We start from the raw sequence: 20,822 nt of genomic DNA, 5'->3' as shown, positions 1-20,822 counted from the left end.
CGCTCATCATTCAGTACTCCCCCCTCTGCTCTGAGCAGAGAGCCTGGGCTGTCAGTCTCCGGCTCTCTGCTCTCCCCTCCAGTGCTCATTGTAGTGCTGGGCTGTGGAGGTGGCAGGAGGGGCTGGCGCAGGCTCTCAGGGGATCGCTGAGAGGCTGAGCCAGGTACCAGTCCAGTCTTCTGTAGGGTTCTTTTCAGAGCCTGGACCGCCTCTGTGACATCAGCTGAAAGCAGGCTTTAGCCTGCTGACACCTGAAAAGAAGCCCAGAACGAACTGCACTCCTGCGATCCATAGGAGATGTGCAGCTAAAATAGCTTTTGGCATACTTCTCCTTTAATGCTAAACTCCAGTTAAAAAAAAAAAATATTCAAAATTCTCATCTAAACAAAAGCCTCAAACCCAGAAAAACTTAAATCTGCTTTCAGCTGAACCCCTATGGCCCTTCTTCCAATAATGGTGATAAATGATGAGAAAGTCATCTTTGTGCTCAAACATCTAGTCTTGTATTTGCCCTCTATTGCCCCATAATACACAGAGGCTTCAGGGCCCGGTGATGGACTCTTCTGCCAGTCAATTGGCTTCAGGATGCAATATGGGACTGCATACTGCACCTCCCAAAACTACAGATCAGAAGAAAGAAGATCTAGGACCCCACCTGTCACCCGACTAGGGATTTGGGTAGGTAACTGGGTGGATTTGTTTTTGAATACAAAGATTATAGATTAGGTAAATCAGGGTAGAGAAAGACAGGAGTATTTTATTTTTCCTCCTTGGAGCTAAAACCGTGAACCCTACAAAAATGTCAACATTATACATAATTTATATAAGATCTTATCACAGGAGCACATTAAAGTTTATCTTATGTTAGACTTGTAATCCAATGACATTGCAGGCAAGTTTATTTTCATGACCTGCTCCTATGACCTGATTTTCCCTCTTGGACAACTTTTTATAAAAAGCTATACTAAGCAGCGTAGGCACAGCCATCAACGCTCAATATACAGCATTATACTGTTCATTTACTGCCACCTACAGGATACTTTTACACTTACAATCTGATAAATCTCTTACCTCTTAACACACTTTTAAGAGTAGATTTAGACATGCCTTTAAATCTCAGTTTAGTTCAAAGACTGATCTGTATTTGGATCACACTCCGAAAGCTACTGACAGATGGGGAGGAAGTGCTGTGACACCTCCATACCACCCATTTTAACCACTTTAAGACAGGAGGATTTGGCTGCTCAATGACCAGGCCCTATTTTGCGATTCGGCACTGCGTGACTTTAACAGACAAGTACGCGGTTGTGCGACGTTGTACCCAAACAAAATTTATGTCCTTTTTTTCTTACAAACAGAGCTTTCTTTTGGTGGTATTTGATCACCTGTGCGATTTTTATTTTTTGCGCTATAACAAAAAAAATGCGACAATTTTGAAAAAAAATTATTTTTCACATTTTTTTTAAATGAAATTCTCTCATAAAAAAAAAAAAAAATGTAAAAATCAAAATTTAACATTTTAGGCCAATTTGTCTTCTGCTACATATTTTTGGTAAAAAAAAAAAAAAATCGCAATAAGCGCGTTTTGATTGCTTTGCGCAAAAGTTATTGCGTTTACCAACTTTGGGAAAGATTTATGGCATTTAAATTTTTTTTTTTTTACTAGTAATGGCGGCGATCTGCGATTTTTTTTGCGGGACTGCGACATTGCAGCGGACAGATCGGACCCCTAACTGACATTTTTGACACTTTTGGGGGGACCAGTGACTTTACTACAGTAATCAGTGCTAAAAATATGCACTGTTACTGTAATAATGACACTGGCCGGGAAGGGGTTAACATTACTGGTGATCAAGGGGTTAAGTGTGTCCCTAGGGCAGTGATTCTAACTGTCAGGGGGCGTGGCTTGTGAGATCATCACAGAGACACATGCGATCCTATATAGCAGGATCACATAGCCTCTGTGATAATCTAAGGGAGAATGACAGACGGCTGTGTTTACATCAGCCATCTGTCTCTCTCTCAGCTGCGGGAGATCACGAGTGGCTGGCGGCCATCGGAGCCACCAGTCACGCCCTGGCTCCCCGGCTGACAAGCGGGGGTGGGAGCGCGTCGCCGGCGGCACACGCTCGTCCCCTAGAGTCTCCTGAGCGAGCAACGTTCGATTACGTCGCTTTGCCCAGGAGCAGCTGCCTGCCGCAGTAAAACTGCGGCGGGCGGTCGTTATGTGGTTAACTAGGGATAGACCGATATTTTGGTCACAATGTATCGGTATCGGCCTATATGGGCCGATATTTTGTACATTTAAAGTTTTGAAAAATAAGAATTTTTGACACAAATCTGGTAGCGAACATGTTAATTTTTGTTTAATGCTTAATGGCTGGCTTGCTGGCACTGTGTGGTGGGTGGCTGGCTGGCTTGCTGGCACCCTGTGGGTGGCTGACTGGCACAGTGCCTGTGGCTGGATGGTACAGGGCCTGTGGATGTGGTTGGCTGGCTGGCACCGGGCTGCTGTGGGTGGGTGTATGGCTGTGATACACTCCCGCGAGACTAGTCCCGACTCCAGACGAGGCTGTCCAAGGCGAGGGAAGCGGCCTAAAACAGCAGAATGACATCACAAAAATATCGCCCAGTTCCGGGGCTGATACCGATATATCGGGGAAAGTGCATATCGGCCCCCGATATATATCGGCCTTTCCAATAATCAGTCTATCCTTAATTTTAACCCCAATTTTGTGGACAAAGGAGCCACAACTGCTCTGCTCGGCTAAACGCAGCTGACATTTTTGCAGATAGGCGCATCTCTGTGTATGGGCTCACTGATTACTATAGCGCTATGTTTAGATGCACACAAAACTAGGGGTAGTGAGCATCTAAAAACGCAGCTTTTTTTTTTCTGGCTTTTGAGAATGAACCCCTACTGCTCTGCAGCTGATGGACACATACAGATGCAAGTTTAGCAGTAAATTATTAGTTGCTAAGCGCAGTGCCAATGAAGAGAAGTTACAAACAAGTTTAGGATGTTTAATAATTTTCAAGGGAAAACATGAATATTTGGGAAGACAGACATAACTAAAGGCAAGGCAATATAGCAGGGAAAGATATTATCCAACATACAGCTGACTTCCTGTCCAGTGACCCCGTGTAAATAAATCACTTTGCTGCCTCCTTTTGCCAAACATGGCAGCTAACAGGGCAACAAGGCTGCAGATCTCATTAATATTAATGTCAAACTATCAAGTTCTACAGCACTAGCTGTGGGTTTGGGTAAAAACCATCTTTAGAAATGTATAAAATAATTCCGGTCTTTTTTTTTTTTTGGACTTAATTAGTTCTGCAGGTGCATGTGGGGAATTTTAAGTGAATTGTACCCAAGAATTCAAGCAACAATAATCTCAGTTATATAAAAGTTACTATTCGACCTCAAACCTTCTAGATGGTCTGAAAAAATCAGCAGCACTCCCAGTACCCTGCATACTGAAGCCAGTGCCATAGGAGTTCGAAATCTCTGCCTCTCTTCTTAACTACGTTATATATAAAAAAAAAAAAAAAAAATCAGCGCAAAAATTAAATTAAAACCAATTCCGGAAAAAGTCTAGTGAATGGAATCCAGAACATAAGTCTCATGTTCCAATCTATTATATCCCAATAAGCAGTTTCCAAGTGTAAAGGTTCCAAATTTGTTCAAGCCCAGTAGCTGTGTCTAGTATATAAGCAAAAATGTATCAATCCAAAATGTGAATTACCCAAGTGCACCTCCACCTCAGGGGAAAAAGTGGCTTCTTAGCAGAAATCGTGGACTCGTTATTTGAAGAGTCATAAAAAGAGATTCGCTAGATCCACACGACTACCGCCCTATTTCAATATTAAACGTGGATATTAAAAAGTGAGTTTTTGTAAAATCTTACCTGTAAAATTCCTCTCTCTGAGTCCTCCGACAGTCGCCGCCACCTCTAAGTCATCACTGTTGGGTATTGACTTCCCATCCGCAGGAGTAGCAAGGCATATAGACTTCGTCAAAAGACAAAAAGCATTAGCATATACACACCCATGGGGGCTGTCCCATCTGGTCAATACCCCCCCTGCATCACCACTCCCAACTCAGTTTGGTAGCATAGCAGTAGGTAATAAGAACCCCAAAAGAGGGGCGGGGGCGGCGACTGTCGGAGGACTCAGAGAAAGGAATTTTACAGGTAAGATTTTACAAAAATTCCGTTTTCTCTTACGTCCTCCGACAGTCGCCGCCACCTCTAAGTCATCACTGTTGGGATGTCCCAAAGCCGTATAGACATGAGGGGTGGGAAACGCAACCGTAGGAAAGGCAACGCAGTACCCACATCAGAGAAAGGAATCTTACATGCACTGTAAGAGAACCAACTGGGCAACAGAAAAAACAATGCTCAACAGGAGCAACAGCCCAGGAAAGCAAATGCCAACAGCCAGGGACCCAGAAAAAAAAACACAAAGGTCCATCATGGCACTGCCGCACTGAGAACTTTGCGGCCAAAGGAAGCATCAGCCGATGCCCGAACATCTACTTTGTAGAATTTGGAAAAAGTGTGCACCGACGACCAAGTCGCAGCCTTGCACACCTGGGCCACGGAGGCCCGATGCCAATAGGCCTAGGACGCACTCACAGATCTGGTAGAGTGCGCCTTAACAGGGAAGGGTGGAACCCGTTCCTTCAAGGCGTAAGCCTGTTCAATGGTCTGTCTGATCCATTTGGCAATAGTGGCTGCAGAAGCAGCCATGCCCTTCCAAGGTCCCTCAAGAAGGACAAAGAGGGAATCCGTCTTCCGAAAGGACTCCGTAGACGACAGGTAAACCCTGATCGCCCTGACAACATCCAAGGAATGCAGAGCAACCTCCTTAGGATGCTTAGGCTTCGTACAAAGCGAAGGCAGGACAATGTCCTCATTAATGTGGAACTCAGAGACCACCTTAGGAAGAAAGGAGGGATGCGGACGCAAAACCACCTTATCCCGGTGAATCACCAAGTACGGAGAACGGCAAGATAACGCTGCCAGTTCAGACACCCTGCGAGCCGAAGTGATCGCCACCAAAAAGGCAACCTTCTTAGACAGCAGAGGCAACGATATTTCACGAATGTTTTCAAAGGGAGCACGCTGTAAGACGGACAGAACCAAGTTCAAGTCCCATGGAGGTAAAGGCTCCTTCCTGGGAGGAGCCAAATGTCGCACACCTTGAATGAAGGTGCGAACCAGAGAGTGAGACGCCACAGGGCGTTGAAAAAGAATAGCCAGTGCGGACACCTGGCCTTTGATCGTGGCCAGCGCCAGGCGCTGGTCCACCCCAGACTGGAGGAAGGCCAACACTCTGGACACCGAGTACGAGCGAGGGGAGAACCCCCTGGACTCACACCAGGCGAAATAAGCCTTCCAGGTATGGTAATAGATTTTACCGGAGGAGGTCTTTCTAGCCTTGACAAGGGTAGGGATGACCTCAGAAGAGAGACCCCTGTCCTTCAGGACCTGGGTTTCAACAGCCAGGCCGTTAAAGCCAGCGACTGTAAAGCAGGATGGAAGATCGGACCCTGAGACAGGAGATCTTCCCGCAGAGGCAGACTCCACGGAGGCGCCACTGCCAGGTGAACAACGTCGGCGTACCAGGACCGGCGTGGCCAGTCCGGCGCCACCAGAATCACCGGGTGCGGTTCCGAGGCTAACCTGCAGAGGAACCTGGATAGCAACTGAATTGGAGGAAAGGCATACATCAGACGATACTGATGCCAAGGGGCCACTAACGCATCCGAGGCGTCCGCCAGCGGATCGCGTGTTCTTGCCACGAACCTTTCCACCTGTCGGTTTTGCCGAGACGTGAACAGAGCCACGCCGGGGATCCCCACTTCGCACACAGCATTTGCAAGTGAACTGCTGAGACCGCCGGGACATTAATTTCGGCCCAAGACAAAATGTCGGTCACCTCGCGGGCCGCCCGAGCACTCCTGGTGCCCCCTTGGTGGTTGATGTAAGCCACCGCGGTAGCATTGTCCATCTGTAAAGGACAGGACAGCCCCGAAGACGGTCCGACCACTGGAAGAGACAGTTTTATCGCTCGCAATTCCAGCACATTTATCGGGAGGGAGGACTCCTCCTCCGACCAAGTGCCCTGGGCAAACAGGTTGCCCAGGACTCCACCCCAGCCCGACAGGCTGACATCCGTGGTAATCACCGTCCACACCTACGGATGGAAGGACTTGCCTTCCGCCACCGACAGGGACTGGAGCCACCACAGAAGAACCAATCTGGTCTGACGACTCAAGGAGACTCAGATCCAGGGACCAAGGCAGTCTGTCCCACCTGTCCAGGATCTCCGCTTGGAGAGCCCGCGTGTGAAACTGAGCAAAGGGTATCGCCTCGAAGGCCGACACCATCAACCCCAGGCCCCGCATACAGGTCCTGAGTGACGAGGACGGGCTGTCCCTGAGGGACCTGATCTCGTCCCGCAAAGTCCGGAGCTTGTCCTCCGGCAAGAACACCTTTGCCTGAGCAGAGTCCAGAATCATTCCCAAGTAGGGAAGACGAAGCGATGGAGATAATGTCGATTTCTGAACGTTGATGGTCCATCCAAACTCCTGGAGCGTCTGCACCGTGGTGGACAGATCGCGCACTAGGTCCTGGCTGGCATGTGATCTCAGAAGTAGATCGTCCAGGTAACCCAAGACCGCAATGCCCTGAGCCCTCAGTAGGCCCAGAACCGGCGCCAACACTTTGGTAAACACCCTTGGTGCCGAAGCGAGACCGAAAGGTAACGCCACAAACTGGTAGTGGTCCTCTGCGATAGCAAACCGAAGGTACCGCTGATGACCCTCGAAAATGGGGATGTGCAGGTACGCATCCTTCACATCTATCGAGGCCAGGAATTCCCCTGGACTCAGGGAGGCCACCACCGAACGGAGAGACTCCATATGGAACTTCCGAACACGCACATAGCGGTTCAGCGCTTTTAGGTCCAGAATAGGACGCACTTTGCCCTCCTTTCTCGGCACAGTGAACAGATTGGAATAAAACCCCCGAGACCTGTCCCGATGAGGCACCGAGACAATCACTCCCTGAGCAAGCAGGCCCTGCATCGCTTGATGCAAGTCCTGCAGACGCCCCGGAAGCAGATGAAGATTAGAGGGAAAGAATCTGTCCGCCGGCCGGGAAAGGAATTCGATCTTGTATCCCGATCGAACGATTTCCAGAACCCACCTGTCCGATATCCGGAGCAACCAAGGTTGGATGAAACCGCGCAAACTTTCCGCCCACCCCTGAAACGGGTGAGGGCGCCCCTTCAGGCAGAGGCAGATTGACCCGCAGCGCCAGCATTGCTGGACTTCTGCTTACCCGCCCAGGGCTTCTTCTGACTGCCCTGGGCCTTGAAGGGCTTGCCCTTGGATTGGTTCCGAAAGGCACGAAAGGACCCCTGATTGGATCTAGGCGCAGAACCACGCTTGCCCCGAAAGGACTTGTTCTTCGGGTTCTGGGGCAGCATAGTGCTCTTGCCCCCCGTGACGCCTTTCACCAGGGTATCCAACGCCTCGCCAAAAAGGTGAGAACCAGCATAGGGAAAATCAGCAACTGTTTTCCGTGAGGACTGGTCAGCCGACCAGCTCTTCAGCCATATCAGTCGCCGGTTAAGTACCGCGACACTAGAGAGGCGAGCCACTAAGGGGGCCTCATTCAAGGCTGCATCACACAAATACATGACTCCTTGGTGGATCTGATCCACCATTTCCAGCCGGGCAGGCGGAACACCATCAGACACGAGACTGCACCTAAGCATCTTAGTCCAATCAGCCACTGCCTGAGCCACCAGAACGGATGCGAAAACGGGTTTGAGCAACGAACCCGCCACCGTATAGGAATGGTGAGCTAGAGACTCCAACCGCCGGTCCGTGGGGTCCCGGAAAACCAGGGTATCCTCAGTAGGAACCAAGGTAGCCTTGTTTAACACGGCCACAGTGTGATCTACCTGTGGAGGCACACACCATCGTGATTCCGCAGCCGGCGCAAAAGAATAAAGCAATTTGAACCGACTAGGTACCAGGAATGGACGTTTTAACATGCGCCACATTTCATTAACAATGTAATGAAAATAAGCTGGGCAGGGGAAAACCTGCGCAGACTTGCAGGTCCTGTGCGTCCCAAATGAGGACACAACGCCCGGAGGACAGGGCTCATCCTCTAAATGCAAGGTTTCCTTAACAGAAACAATTAACTCATCCATGGTCGCCCGTTCTTCAGGTGACCCTGGGGAGGAGGTATCAACCCCCTCCATTTCAGCCTCCCCATCGGACCCCGGGGGGTCCAGGGATGAGCAAGACCCTGAAAAGGGCACGCTCACAGCAGCAGCCATATCCCCATCTGAATCATAAGAGAGACAATCTGGGCCTCTTTTTTGCAGCACGTTCAGACATCAGCATTTCCATATTAGACACCAAAGTCGCCACTACAGCAGCTAAATCGGGTCGCAGCGGGGCCACAGGAGAACTGGGGACCCCCACTAAAGCTGGGGGGGAACTTGCTTTCCTGAGAATCCATTGCTCAAAGTTCACAGAAAAAAACAGTGCAATAAATGTGTACTGCCCCTTTTAAATCGCTGCGGAATGCGCAGCCCACCGTTACAGCTACAGTGACAAAGACCCCAAAAGGAGAGAGAAAACTGAGCCAGAAGCGATAATACAGAGGAATATTGAGAGCGATAACCTGCAGAGCCCGCAGAGTGTGGCCACCGATGTCCTGCTGCATATGGAAAGGAAGTGCTGCTGAAGTAGGCTGAACTTAAAGACTTTCAGTCTCAGGGAAAATGGCTGCCCCATAGGATTGCATTGGAGGCTTCAAGAAAATGGCCGCCGAACATGCGGTCGGACCGATCGTTCTACACCCACCAAAATGGCGGCGGATGGTGCCAAAACAGCATGCAGTATCGCCCACAGAGAGGCTGACCATGCCTGCCCAAGTCAAAGATGGCAGACCGCGCGAGTTCACTCCGCTGCGGTCGCCACACAAAGTCTGCACCTCCAACAATGCACCGAAGTGACACAGGGAAGGGGACCCCCACACATACAGAAAACTGCACAAGCAATCCCCGCAGGGACCGCATCAGGGAGTCACACAGGCACAGACATGGGGGACACACAGCAACACAGACTGCCACCCCAGACAGAGGCCCCACACAGAAGTACTTACCTGTACCAGATGGCGTGGGAAGCCTCTATGCACGGAAAACCGCTGTCCTCACCTGACAGGGAGTGCCGTGAGCCAGGGACATGACACTGCAGCACCGCAGATTTGTCCTGTGAGGTAGCCACCTCACGGCTGCATCCCTGCAGCGAACAGGGATGGGTCGTTCGTAATGCCAGGGCGAGCCATAGCTGAACGCTCGATGGCGGGCTGGGGGTCCATCTGACCCTTTTGCTCTGGAGAACCAGGGCGGTCAGTCCGAATCCCAGCACCGCATGATCCATCTTCATCCGAAGAGAAGACTAACACTAGAAGCTGACAAAATAAACAGCTAGTAAAGTAAGAGAAAAAAACTGACATTTCCAAAGAAATCAAATAAAAGATTAGGAAGGCCGAGACTGAAGCCCCAGCACAAGGTAAGCCTGACTACTCCTGATGCTAGGCAGATTAAAACTGAGTTGGGAGTGGTGATGCAGGGGGGGGTATTGACCAGATGGGACAGCCCCCATGGGTGTGTATATGCTAATGCTTTTTGTCTTTTGACTAAGTCTATATGCCTAGCTATTCCTGCGGATGGGAAGTCAATACCCAACAGTGATGACTTAGAGGTGGCGGCGACTGTCGGAGGACGTAAGAGAAATATTGTTTAAGATCCTGACAACCAGAATCAATAGCTTTTTACACACTTTGATCCACGAGGACCAGGTAGGTTTCGTCCCCCTTCGCCAATCATCGGATAACACCCGTAAAATTATCTATCTTATCCACCTGATGCACCAAAAACACATCCCTGGCATGGTACATAGGGCCTTCGATTCTCTTTCATGGAACTACTTACATTACGCTTTAAGCAAATGGGGCTTTCCACCTCACTTTCTATCCTGGCTGACAGTATTACAACATAACCCTTCAGCTACAGTGCGTTATCTTTCCTACCACTCTACACAGTGCTGTATCTTGGCCTAGGCCAACAAGGCCCAGGGTGGCACTTTGCAGGGGGGCAGCAAAAAAGCTGCGCCCCGGGAAAAAAAAAAACACAAAAACAGCCTTCTCCCGGCTCCTGCACAAAAAAGTCCCCACCGGCTTGCGCTACACTTTTAGTATAGTGCCAGTCTTATGAGGCGAATTGGGCTGGAAGGCAGGGTCCAGGAGGCAAATCAGTCTGGGAGCCCCATAAAGCGGTCACACTGCTACCTGTAGGTATGATAATACCGACCTGTGAGGACATTCAGACAGACCGCAGGCCGCCGACCACACTTCAAACAACTGGCCCGACAGCCGCCAATTCTAATAAGTGTGGCACTGCAGAATAATGCTCTGCCTACCCTCCCCTGCCCCAGGTATGGCCAGCATCATGTCAATAATATATTTTAATTTCTTTAAACATCCTTGTCCTTGAGCGAGCATATTGAATTGCATCATATACAATTAAGACTTTTAATTGTATATGATGGCAAAAATATTTTGGACATGCTCGCTTCATATGCGCTATCACAATATGTCACTGGGTTAGTATGATTACTCCTATCTTATATGATATTTGGACTATGCTGCACTGATGGACACTGATATGTTGCACTTATGGGTGCTAATAGGCTGCACTGATGGGCACTAATATGTTGCTCTGATGGCCACTGATAAGGGGGCAATGGTGGGTATTGATAAACTACACTGCTGGGCACTAATGAGGCAGCACTAATAAGGTAGCACTGATATGCTGCACTGATGGGCACTGATGAGGCGGCACTGAGGGGCTTCCCTCATGGGGCTGAACTGTTATGCTGCACTGATGGCCACTGATGAGGCTGCACTGATGACCACTGATGAGGCGGCACTAATAAGCTGTATTGATGGGGCTGCACTGATATGATGCACTGATAGGCTGCATTAATGGGCACTGATAGGTTGCACCTGTGGCCACTGATGGGGCTGTACTGATGGCCACACTGATATGCTGCACTGATGGACACTGATAAGGCTGCACTGATGAGCACGGATGAGGCTGAACTTATGGGAACTGATGAGGCTGCACTGATAGTCTGTGGTTGTGGTTTACAGATGACAGGGCGGGTCAAAAACAGGAAGGGGAGTGGCCTTTTACAGGAAGGGGTGTGTCATATTTAAATGAGGGGTGCCCAAGTTAAGTCAGGCCTAGAGCAGCACAAAACTTAAATACACCACTGACTCTACACCTCTAGAGATCCACAGAGGCACCCGCTAGGGTTGTCCCCTCTCTCCAATCCTGTTCATTTTAGCTTTGGAGCCACTGGCATGCCTCATCAAATGTAACCCGGATATCTAAGGCTTGGATTCAAAAACTAAATAGTGCAAAATGAACCTGTTTGCTGGTGACCTAGTTTTAACTCTAAAGCCCCGTACACACGTACCGATCATCGGCCGAACGATCGGCCGTCTTTTTCCAGGGCTGTCGTGTCTGTTGAATACTGCAAAAGACTGCACACGAATTTTGTCGGCCAACAACAGCCGACTGCAGAAGTGATGTCATGTGATGGTTAACTTTCCTTGTCTTTTTTCTTTTCTGAGCATGCCCAGTCTTGCAAATCTGATGTCTGTCGGCCGAAATCTGTAATGACTGACGCACAATCGGCCGTTCTGTTGTCGGCGTACAAAAATTTTAATGCCTGCACGACAGATTCTTTTCGGCCGAAAGTGCGCTGTCGGCTGTCGGAAGCATCATACTAACAAGCCTACAATCGGCCAATTGGTCGTCGGCCGAATATTTACGGGCGACAATCGGTACGTGTGTACGAGGCTTAACTCAACCACATACCACTCTACCTAATATACCCTCTACCCTTAAGCGATTTTCAGACCTATCGGGTCTCTCCATTAATGTAAACAAGTCTATGGCTCCTAAAATCACACTTCCTGATGTGGAGGCCAAATTTTACATTTATATGGGCTTCCTCACATCTTAATTACCTATGAATTTATCTCACCTGTTCTTACCAGGCCCTATACACTATCAACTATATCACCCTTTTCCATAAACTAAAAGCCTTCCTCCCTAGCTGGTCTCACCACCACATCTCTTGGATAGGGAAGATGAACACTACCAAAATGACAATACTGTCAAAGCTACTATACTTATTTCGCAATATCCCAGTACCCACCCACTGTACGTGTTGAAATCCTTTCAGAATCAAATATCTCGTTTCATATGATCTAATAAAAAAAAAACCTCACGTCTCCCAACATACAATGTGTACCCATTAAAGGCAGGGTGGTCTTGGGAGTCTGTAATTTCAGAAAATACTTTGCAGCTGCGTAAATTGACCTTCCTAAATGCTTCCCGACAGGCTCCCCTTTGGGTAGATCTGGAATCTTTCGGGTGCTCCCCAGTTACTGTTGGCTCACTCCCTTGGCTCCCACCTAAATCTCGACCCACTTCTATGAGCCCTCTTATGAGACATACCCTTGCTATTTGGGACTCCACCAAATACTCTAGCAAATTGCTTTCATGAAATTTACCTCTCAACCCTCCTTGGTAAAAATATTTACTCGAGGTGTTTGAACGTCCTCTCCCCACAGATCCTTGGTATGTACTATTACACCCTAAACCCCCTGGTTTTTACTAAAGCCAAATTCAAACTGGTGACCTACATTTGGTTAGCAGCAAAACAGACCATTGCCAAAGCATGGAAGAAACAATTTGTTTCCTTTGAGGAAGTTCATCAGCGGTTCGACGGGTTCTTATTAATGAGTAATTGACCAGCATCCTACTAGACACTCAAAATAAATGCTCCCATATATGAACCCCATGGGTACAATATGCTCATTCATCATTGTCCATGGAGAGCTATAACTCATAGTAGTCCAGAATTGGGGTGCTGACTTTGAGCATCCCCGATACTCACTCCCCTTCCCCTACCTTTCTCTCCCATCCTCGTACTGTGGTCATCCTTCCTTTCTCTTTCCTTCTTTCTCATTTCCTTGTTGCAGATTTTGTTGTTGATTCAGACTTGATATCTGGACCAGCATATGGTTTTGTAGCCTGTAGAGATATTACCTGGCTCATCGATATCTACTCTAACTTACAGGTAGAACTGCACGATTAATCGTTAAAAAACTGCGATCTCGAGATATATACAGTGGGTACGGAAAGTATTCAGACCCCCTTAAATTTTTCACTCTTTGTTATATTGCAGCCATTTGCTAAAATCATTTAAGTTCATTCTTCTTCCTCATGAATGTACACATAGCACCCCATACTGACAAAAAAAACACAGAATTGTTGACATTGTTGCAGATTTATTAAAAAAGAAAAACTGAAATATCACATGGTCACAAGTATTCAGACCCTTTGCTCAGTATTTAGTAGAAGCCCCCTTTTGATCTAATACAGCCAGGAGTCTTTTTGGGAAAGATGCAACAAGTCTTTCACACCTGGATTTGGGGATCCTCTGTCATTCCTCCTTGCAGATCCTCTCCAGTTCTGTCAGGTTGGATGGTAAACGTTGGTGGACAGCCATTTTTAGGTCTCTCCAGAGATGCTCAATTGGGTTTAAGTCAGGGCTCTGGCTGGGCCATTCAAGAACAGTCACAGAGTTGTTGTGAAGCCACTCCTTCGTTATTTTAGCTGTGTGCTTAGGGTCATTGTCTTGTTGGAAGGTAAACCTTCGGCCCAGTCTGAGGTCCAGAGCACTCTGGAGAAGGTTTTTGTCCAGGATATCCCTGTACTTGGCCGCATTCATCTTTCCCTCGATTGCAACCAGTCGTCCTGTCCCTGCAGCTGAAAAACACCCCCACAGCATGATGCTGCCACCACCATGCTTCACTGTTGGGACTGTATTGGACAGGTGATGAGCAGTGCCTGGTTTTCACCACACATACCGCTTAGAATTAAGGCCAAAAATTTCTATTTTGGTCTCATCAGACCAGAGAATCTTATTTCTCACCATCTTGGAGTCCTTCAGGTGTTTTTTAGCAAACTCCATGTGGGCTTTCATGTGTCTTACACTGAGGAGAGGCTTCCGTCGGGCCACTCTGCCATAAAGCCCTGACTGGTGGAGGGCTGCAGTGATGGTTGACTTTCTACAACTTTCTCCCATCTCCTGACTGCATCTCTGGAGCTCAGCCACAGTGATCTTTGGGTTCTTCTTTACCTCTCTCACCAAGGCTCTTCTCCCCCGATAGCTCAGTTTGGCCGGACGGCCAGCTCTAGGAAGGGTTCTGGTCGTCCCAAACGTCTTCCATTTGAGGATTATGGAGGCCACTGTGCTCTTAGGAACCTTAAGTGCAGCAGAAATCTTTTTGTAACCTTGGCCAGATCTGTGCCTTGCCACAATTCTGTCTCTGAGCTCTTCAGGCAGTTCCTTTGACCTCATGATTCTCATTTGCTCTGACATGCATTGTGATCTGGAAGGTCTTATATAGACAGGTGTGTGGCTTTCCTAATCAAGTCCAATCAGTATAATCAAACACAGCTGGACTCAAATGAAGGTGTAGAACCATCTCAAGGATGATCAGAAGAAATGGAAAGCACCTAAGTTAAATATATGAGTGTCACAGCAAAGGGTCATAATACTTAGGACCATGTGATATTTCAGTTTTTCTTTTTTAATAAATCTGCAACAATGTCAACAATTCTGTGTTTTTCTGTCAGTATGGGGTGCTATGTGTACATTCATGAGGAAGAAGAATGAACCTAAATGATTTTAGCAAATGGCTGCAATATAACAAAGAGTGAAAAATTTAAGGGGGTCTGAATACTTTCCGTACCCACTGTATATATATATTAGCAGAGACCCTAGAGAAGAAAATGGTGATCGTTGCAATCTTTTATGTCACACTGTATTTACGCAAAACTCTTTCAAATTGTTTTTTGGGAAAAAAATACACTTTAATGAATTTAACAAAACTAAGCAGTAAAGTTAGCCCAATTTTTTGAATAATGTAAAACCTGTTACGCCAAGAATCGTGATCTTTATTCTAAGCAAAAAAAAATGGGGATTCTCATTTTATCCAGAATCGTGCAGCTCTACTTACAGGCTACATGTTCCGTTTTGTTATTATGCTATTTATATTGTTGGATGTTTTTACATTCTTGGCAACTACATTTTAGCGGTCTACTATCTTCTTGACCATTTCAAAAAGTTCTCATATGCCATTTTTTGTGTCTTTACATTTTTTAAAATGAAAATCTATTGAAAGTGAAAAGAGTCATAAATGCAATATCAATGAAATATCATCTGATATAGAGACCTACCACTCCTCTCTATTGACTGTGGTAAATGCAGTCTCCCAAGTAATGATAAAGACTGTTCCATCATAACATATTGGGGGGAATCGAAAAACCCACAGTGTGAAACTGTATAATAGGTTTAATATTTAAAAAAAAAGGGGAATACTGTTAACTCACAAGGTAAGTGATAAAAACCAAAGCATGTACATAAAAGAATACCGGTCACAGGATCCGATCCGACCAACTCATGGCTATGGCTTGCGTGGTGATGTCACCAGCGTAAACTTCCTCCTACGCGTTTCGTCACAATTGACAAAAGCTCCCAAAGACGGGGGGTAAATGCTTGATTTGGTTCACAGCATACAATTCTGTTAAAGAAGAAAGCCACACACAATCCTGCAAGATTTGTATTATACACAAACTAGTGGGAGAGCCCTCCACAAACTATACACTATTATAAAACTACTACAGGTGGTCCCCGGGTTACAAACATCCAACTTACAAACGACTTCTACTTACAAACAGAGAGAGACAACAGAAAGTGAGGAGAAATCTACCCCTAGAAAGGGAAATTCACTCCTGTAAGAGTTCTCATGGGAAAAATGTGTCTCCACTGAAACTTAATCACCAAATCTTGTTTCCACAACAAACCAAAATTTTCAAAATCTAGTTGTCATAGGGACAGAAAGTGAGATGAAATCTTCTGAACAGGGGTACAGACAGCAAAAATAAAAAATGGTACAGGAGTGTTAACCCTTCCCTATGCTATCCAAAAAGCTTAAAAATTATTCTTTTGGCTGGAGCTACACTTAAAAAAATGTACAAACCAATTCGACTTAAGAACAAACCTACAGTACCTATCTTGTTTATAACCAAGGGACCACCTGTACTGGTTTTGTAGTAGCATACAATTATGTTGCATTCAGATCTGTATAAATTTTGAATTTATACACCGCAAAATGTACACCCATTCGCATGAGCCATAAGTATTAAAGATAAGACCGAATTTCAATGCACACAGACACACCATTAAGAAGTGGTCAGGGGAAATTTAGAATTCAAACTGTAGTTTATAGAATATCTAATAATCTGCTGTTTACCTGCAGATTATGCGCAGCTCAATTTACAGTGGCCGGGGCAATCCTGCGTGCCGGCATGACTAGCTCCTGCTAGTCATCTGTGTGTTTAGCCATTCCCCAAGAGTTTAGTTTAAGTCCTGTCAAAGCCAACTCACCGTATGTTCCAGGCTCAGTCTGGTGATAGGAGAAGTGATTGATTAGCTCCCTCTCGGAGACGTGGCTGATGAAGACTTTCAGCAGACAGCTAATTATGAAGAGGGCATTGTGGGTCTGCCAGAGGAAGAGCTGACTGCAAGGAAAGAACATATGCAATTTATAATGATGTAGAGGTACCACAGAATCCTGTTATATGTCTAGGACACACAATTAAATTGTCACTTTCATATAAAAGTAAAAAAAAAAAAGCGGTCCCTATAAATAAAAAAATGGTAAATAATTATCTCTCCCGATGCCCACGCCACGCTCTATAAAAGTGAATTGCCCCCTAAAGTCTCTTCAGTAACTGGCATGTCTGGCAGCATGGATTCCCTGCTAACCCACTGCATGTTGTGGTTCCTCCTGCCAACCTCTACATCACTACAGGACACAGTACGGACACAGGGTTCAGCAGAAGGAATGAACAACAGGCAAAGGACCACAAATACAATATTATCTGAGAACAGATCGAGCCTTTATTTTATAGCCAATTTGGATCATTTTGATTTAGTCGCATTTTTTTTTTTATTTCCTAGATTTTAAATAGGCAGAAATGATAAAATATTTTTTCTACAAAGATTATCATGCCAAAACATAACTTTTTTTGTAGGGGAACAGATTCTCATTTGGTGATTATTCTCGACTGGGATGTGACAATTTAATTCATGGAATGGACTGTTGTGGTGGAAAAAAACTCAGTTCCACAGGCCAGAGTTCCTGTCTTTTCCTCCGAAGAGATTCCTGTAACCTTTTCAGAATTTACAACAACGTTGGTTGACCTATAAAGGCTGCACTACCCTAACCTAAATACAGGTATACGTAGAATTTAAAAAGCTTTTACGTATAAGCACTTTATGCACTAGAAAGCACTTTATGTATTCATACATTGCACAACTGGATTAAATGTTTTCACTTTTTGTAATTGCACATGCATATGCACCATTAGCATTTTAAATGATACATCTATTTAAGCTAGGATAGTGCAGTATTTATACTTGGTTTCTTGTGTTATGGTCTATATACGCCATTTAGCTGCTGCAACCCAGTTTCTTCATTTGTGGTGATTTGGTTTTTAGGTACTGACATTTTGCGCGAGAGAACATTTTAATGTTGGTTGACCGTTGTACCATGTTCTATGAACTTGTGATGCAAAAAATAAATAAAAAACAAAGTTTACCAAGGTTCCCACTCCCATTTGCATCCATTCCTTATGTTTTTGGCTGTCAATTTCTTACATCATCGTAGATATCTTCCCACCCCTTATGGACTGCCCCATGCAGAAATACTGCATAAGAGCGGCCCTCCTGTGTGAATTTTGAAATGGCACAAATAACAGCTGTTTCCGGTAGGCTGCTAATATCGTCAATAATCACACAAATAACTGCGCTAAATGAACAATTTGAAGCTGCAACTTAACAGTGAGATAAACACTACAAAAACATGTACAAAAAAATAAATTGAGCTGAACGTGAAATCAAAAAAAGATTTGGAAAAAAAGATATGCCAGAAATTGACAAAATTTTACTAAAAATAAAATTAAAAAATTGTATTTATAGTGATGAAATCCAACACCAAAACTAATAAAAATCAAACGACAGTGAAAGTCTTAAAGTTGATTTGATATAAGCCCAACCATAGGATATTAAACACCTCTGCACGGTTCAATCCAAATTTTGAATATCCTATGGTTGGGCTTATACCAAATCAACTTTTGAGCTTTCACTGTCGTTTATCACAGTTTTTAGTGTTTGTTTTAATCACATAGTTACATAGTAGGTGAGGTTGAATAAAGATCATAGTCCATCCAGTTCAACCTGTGTAGCTGTGCGTGGCCATAATCATCTCACATACCCCTGAATGTTCTGATTCTTGAGATGTACGTCTAAGTCTTTTGAAAGCCACCATACTTCTCGCAGAAACCACCTCTTGTGGTAGAGAATTCCACAATCTTGTAGCCCTAACAGTAAAGAACCCCCCACGTTGCCTAAAGGTTAAAGCGCTTCTCCTCTAATCGCATTGTTTGCCCTCGAGTCCTCATGCAATCCTTGCGACTGAATAGCTTTTTTTCTATGCCGAGATCACCATTGAGATATTTATAACTTGCTATCATGTCCCCTCTCAGGCGTCTCTTCTCCAGGGAGAATAAATCAAGCGATTGCAGACGCTCTTCATAATTAAGGTCCTCCAATCCCCTAATTTGTTTAGTTGCCCTTCTCTGGACTCTCTCCAGCTCCAACACATCCCTCTGTAATGTTCTGGTACCTTTGGGTACCCTAATTACTCTTTCATAAGTGTATGCGCCCCACCATTCTCTTTTGGTAAGGTGCGCATACACCTTTAAGACTGATGCTGTCATCACTGAGCGCCGGACTGGATGGCTATTTAGATCGCCGGCTCTCACTCACATGTGTTCGTTCAAACTGCTTTGTGCCTTGATGCTAACCTGTCTTGAAGCTCTCATGCTTGCAAGCATACCTCGCTGTCGGAGCCACGCTGCGCTGATCCCTGTGTCCCGCTACCGGATCATCCGCTCTTGCCGAGCCTCTCCTCTGCTACATTGCTATTGGTGATAAGTACCCCACAGGGGAAACCTCTATAACCTTTATACTAAAGCTTACACTATCTAGCTCTGCATACTAAGGACTATTACTACATCTGCATTATCTAAGATTGCTAGCTCTTGAGCCTACTACCACCTGTTCTTGCACTGGGTTGATCTCTCTTGTATGTCCACCTGCTACTCTGTCATCTGCTACCATACATGATTGCTAAACCTATCTGCATCCCATCTGCTGCTATGTTACTTTCAAGAACATTTCCTTTCAAGTGTCTGTCATCTACCATCTCTACCCAACCTGTCTCTTCAGCCTATCATCACTGTGTTACTATATACATAAGTCACTCTAGGAAACATCTTATTGAGTATTTACTTGCTGAATTGAGATCATCCACACATGAGGAGTCATTGAGAGTTGGGAATGGTGTCTCAGCGTTTCTCTACATGACTACTGAAGTGGAATATTTCTGCAGCTGAAAATCCACATCATACGTAAAACGCAGGAGCGTTACACCCACCTGAGGACTTGCGACCAGAACTGGACAGAATACTCCAGATGCGGTCGGACCAGAGTTTTATAAAGTGGTAGGATTATAGTTTTATCTCTGGAATACATCAATTTCTTTATGCATGCTAATATTCTGCTGGCTTTGGCAGCTGCCACTTGACATTGCATGCTATTGCCTAGTCTATCATCTACCAAGACTCCCAGATCTTTCTCCATTTTTTATTCCCTCAAGGGTTTCCCCCCCCTAACGTGTATTGTGCTTTTATGTTTTTAGTCCCCAAGTGCAAAACCTTACACTTCTCCATATTAAACCTCATTTGCCATGTCGTTGCCCACTCCGTTATTTTGTCCAAGTCATTCTGTAGGATATCTGCTTCATGCTATGCAGTTATTGCCCTGCCCAATTTTGGGTCATCTGCAAAAACTGATATAGAACTACTGACCCCGTCCTCAATGCTGTTTAAGAATAAATTGAACAAGGTTGGTCCCAGGACTGAGCCTTGGGGGACCCCGCTTACCACCTCAGACCAGTCTGAGTATGCGCTATTTATTACCACCCTTTGGACACGCCATTTTAGCCAGTTTCGTATCCAAGAGCAAACCCTGCGGTCGATGCCTGCAGACCTTATTTTATAAATTAAGCGCTTGTGGGGAACTACATCAAATGCCTTAGCGAAATCCAGGTACACCACATCCACTGGTCTCCCCCTAACTCACAGCTCACCTCCTCATAAAATGTAAAGAGATTGGTTTGACAAGAACGCCCATTTGTAAACCCGAGCTGATTACGGCTGATGATGTTGTTGTCTTTAGCAAACTCTACGATATAGTCCCTTATCATCCCCTCCAGAAGTTTTAATACTATCGATGTCAGACTGACAGGCCTATAATTTCCCAGGACATGCCTCTGCCCTTTTTTGAATATCGGTATCACGTTAGGTTTCCTCCAATCCCCTGGTACATTTCATGTCATAATACTGTCCCGCAAAGATCAGAAACACTGGTCTAGATATAATCTTACTGCGTTCTTTGAGTACTCTCGGATGTACGCCATTCGGGCCTGGTGATTTGTTTGTGTTCATTTTATCCA

At 45.7% G+C, this 20,822-nt stretch overlaps 1 protein-coding gene and 1 long non-coding RNA gene across 3 annotated transcripts in view; one reads left to right on the top strand and one right to left on the bottom strand.

The window, feature by feature from the left end:
- Positions 1-20,822, top strand: part of LOC309553501 — a 1,012,307-nt gene that overhangs the window by 39,805 nt on the left and 951,680 nt on the right. The window lies entirely within an intron of this gene.
- The window catches only part of DYM (dymeclin), a 678,939-nt gene that overhangs the window by 560,093 nt on the left and 98,024 nt on the right, over positions 1-20,822 (bottom strand). For both annotated transcript variants that reach the window (XM_082254562.1, XM_082254563.1), the window contains exon 5: positions 16,628-16,761. In XM_082254562.1, the coding sequence (XP_082110688.1) occupies positions 16,628-16,761 (134 nt within the window). The remainder of the gene's footprint in view (positions 1-16,627; positions 16,762-20,822) is intronic.

Source organism: Pelophylax lessonae, assembly GCF_965119305.1.
Source record: "Pelophylax lessonae genome assembly, chromosome: 1".
Lineage (NCBI taxonomy): Eukaryota > Metazoa > Chordata > Amphibia > Anura > Ranidae > Pelophylax > Pelophylax lessonae.
The sequence above is the reverse complement of the archived record's forward strand: the minus strand, read 5'-3'. Positions and strand labels throughout refer to the sequence as shown.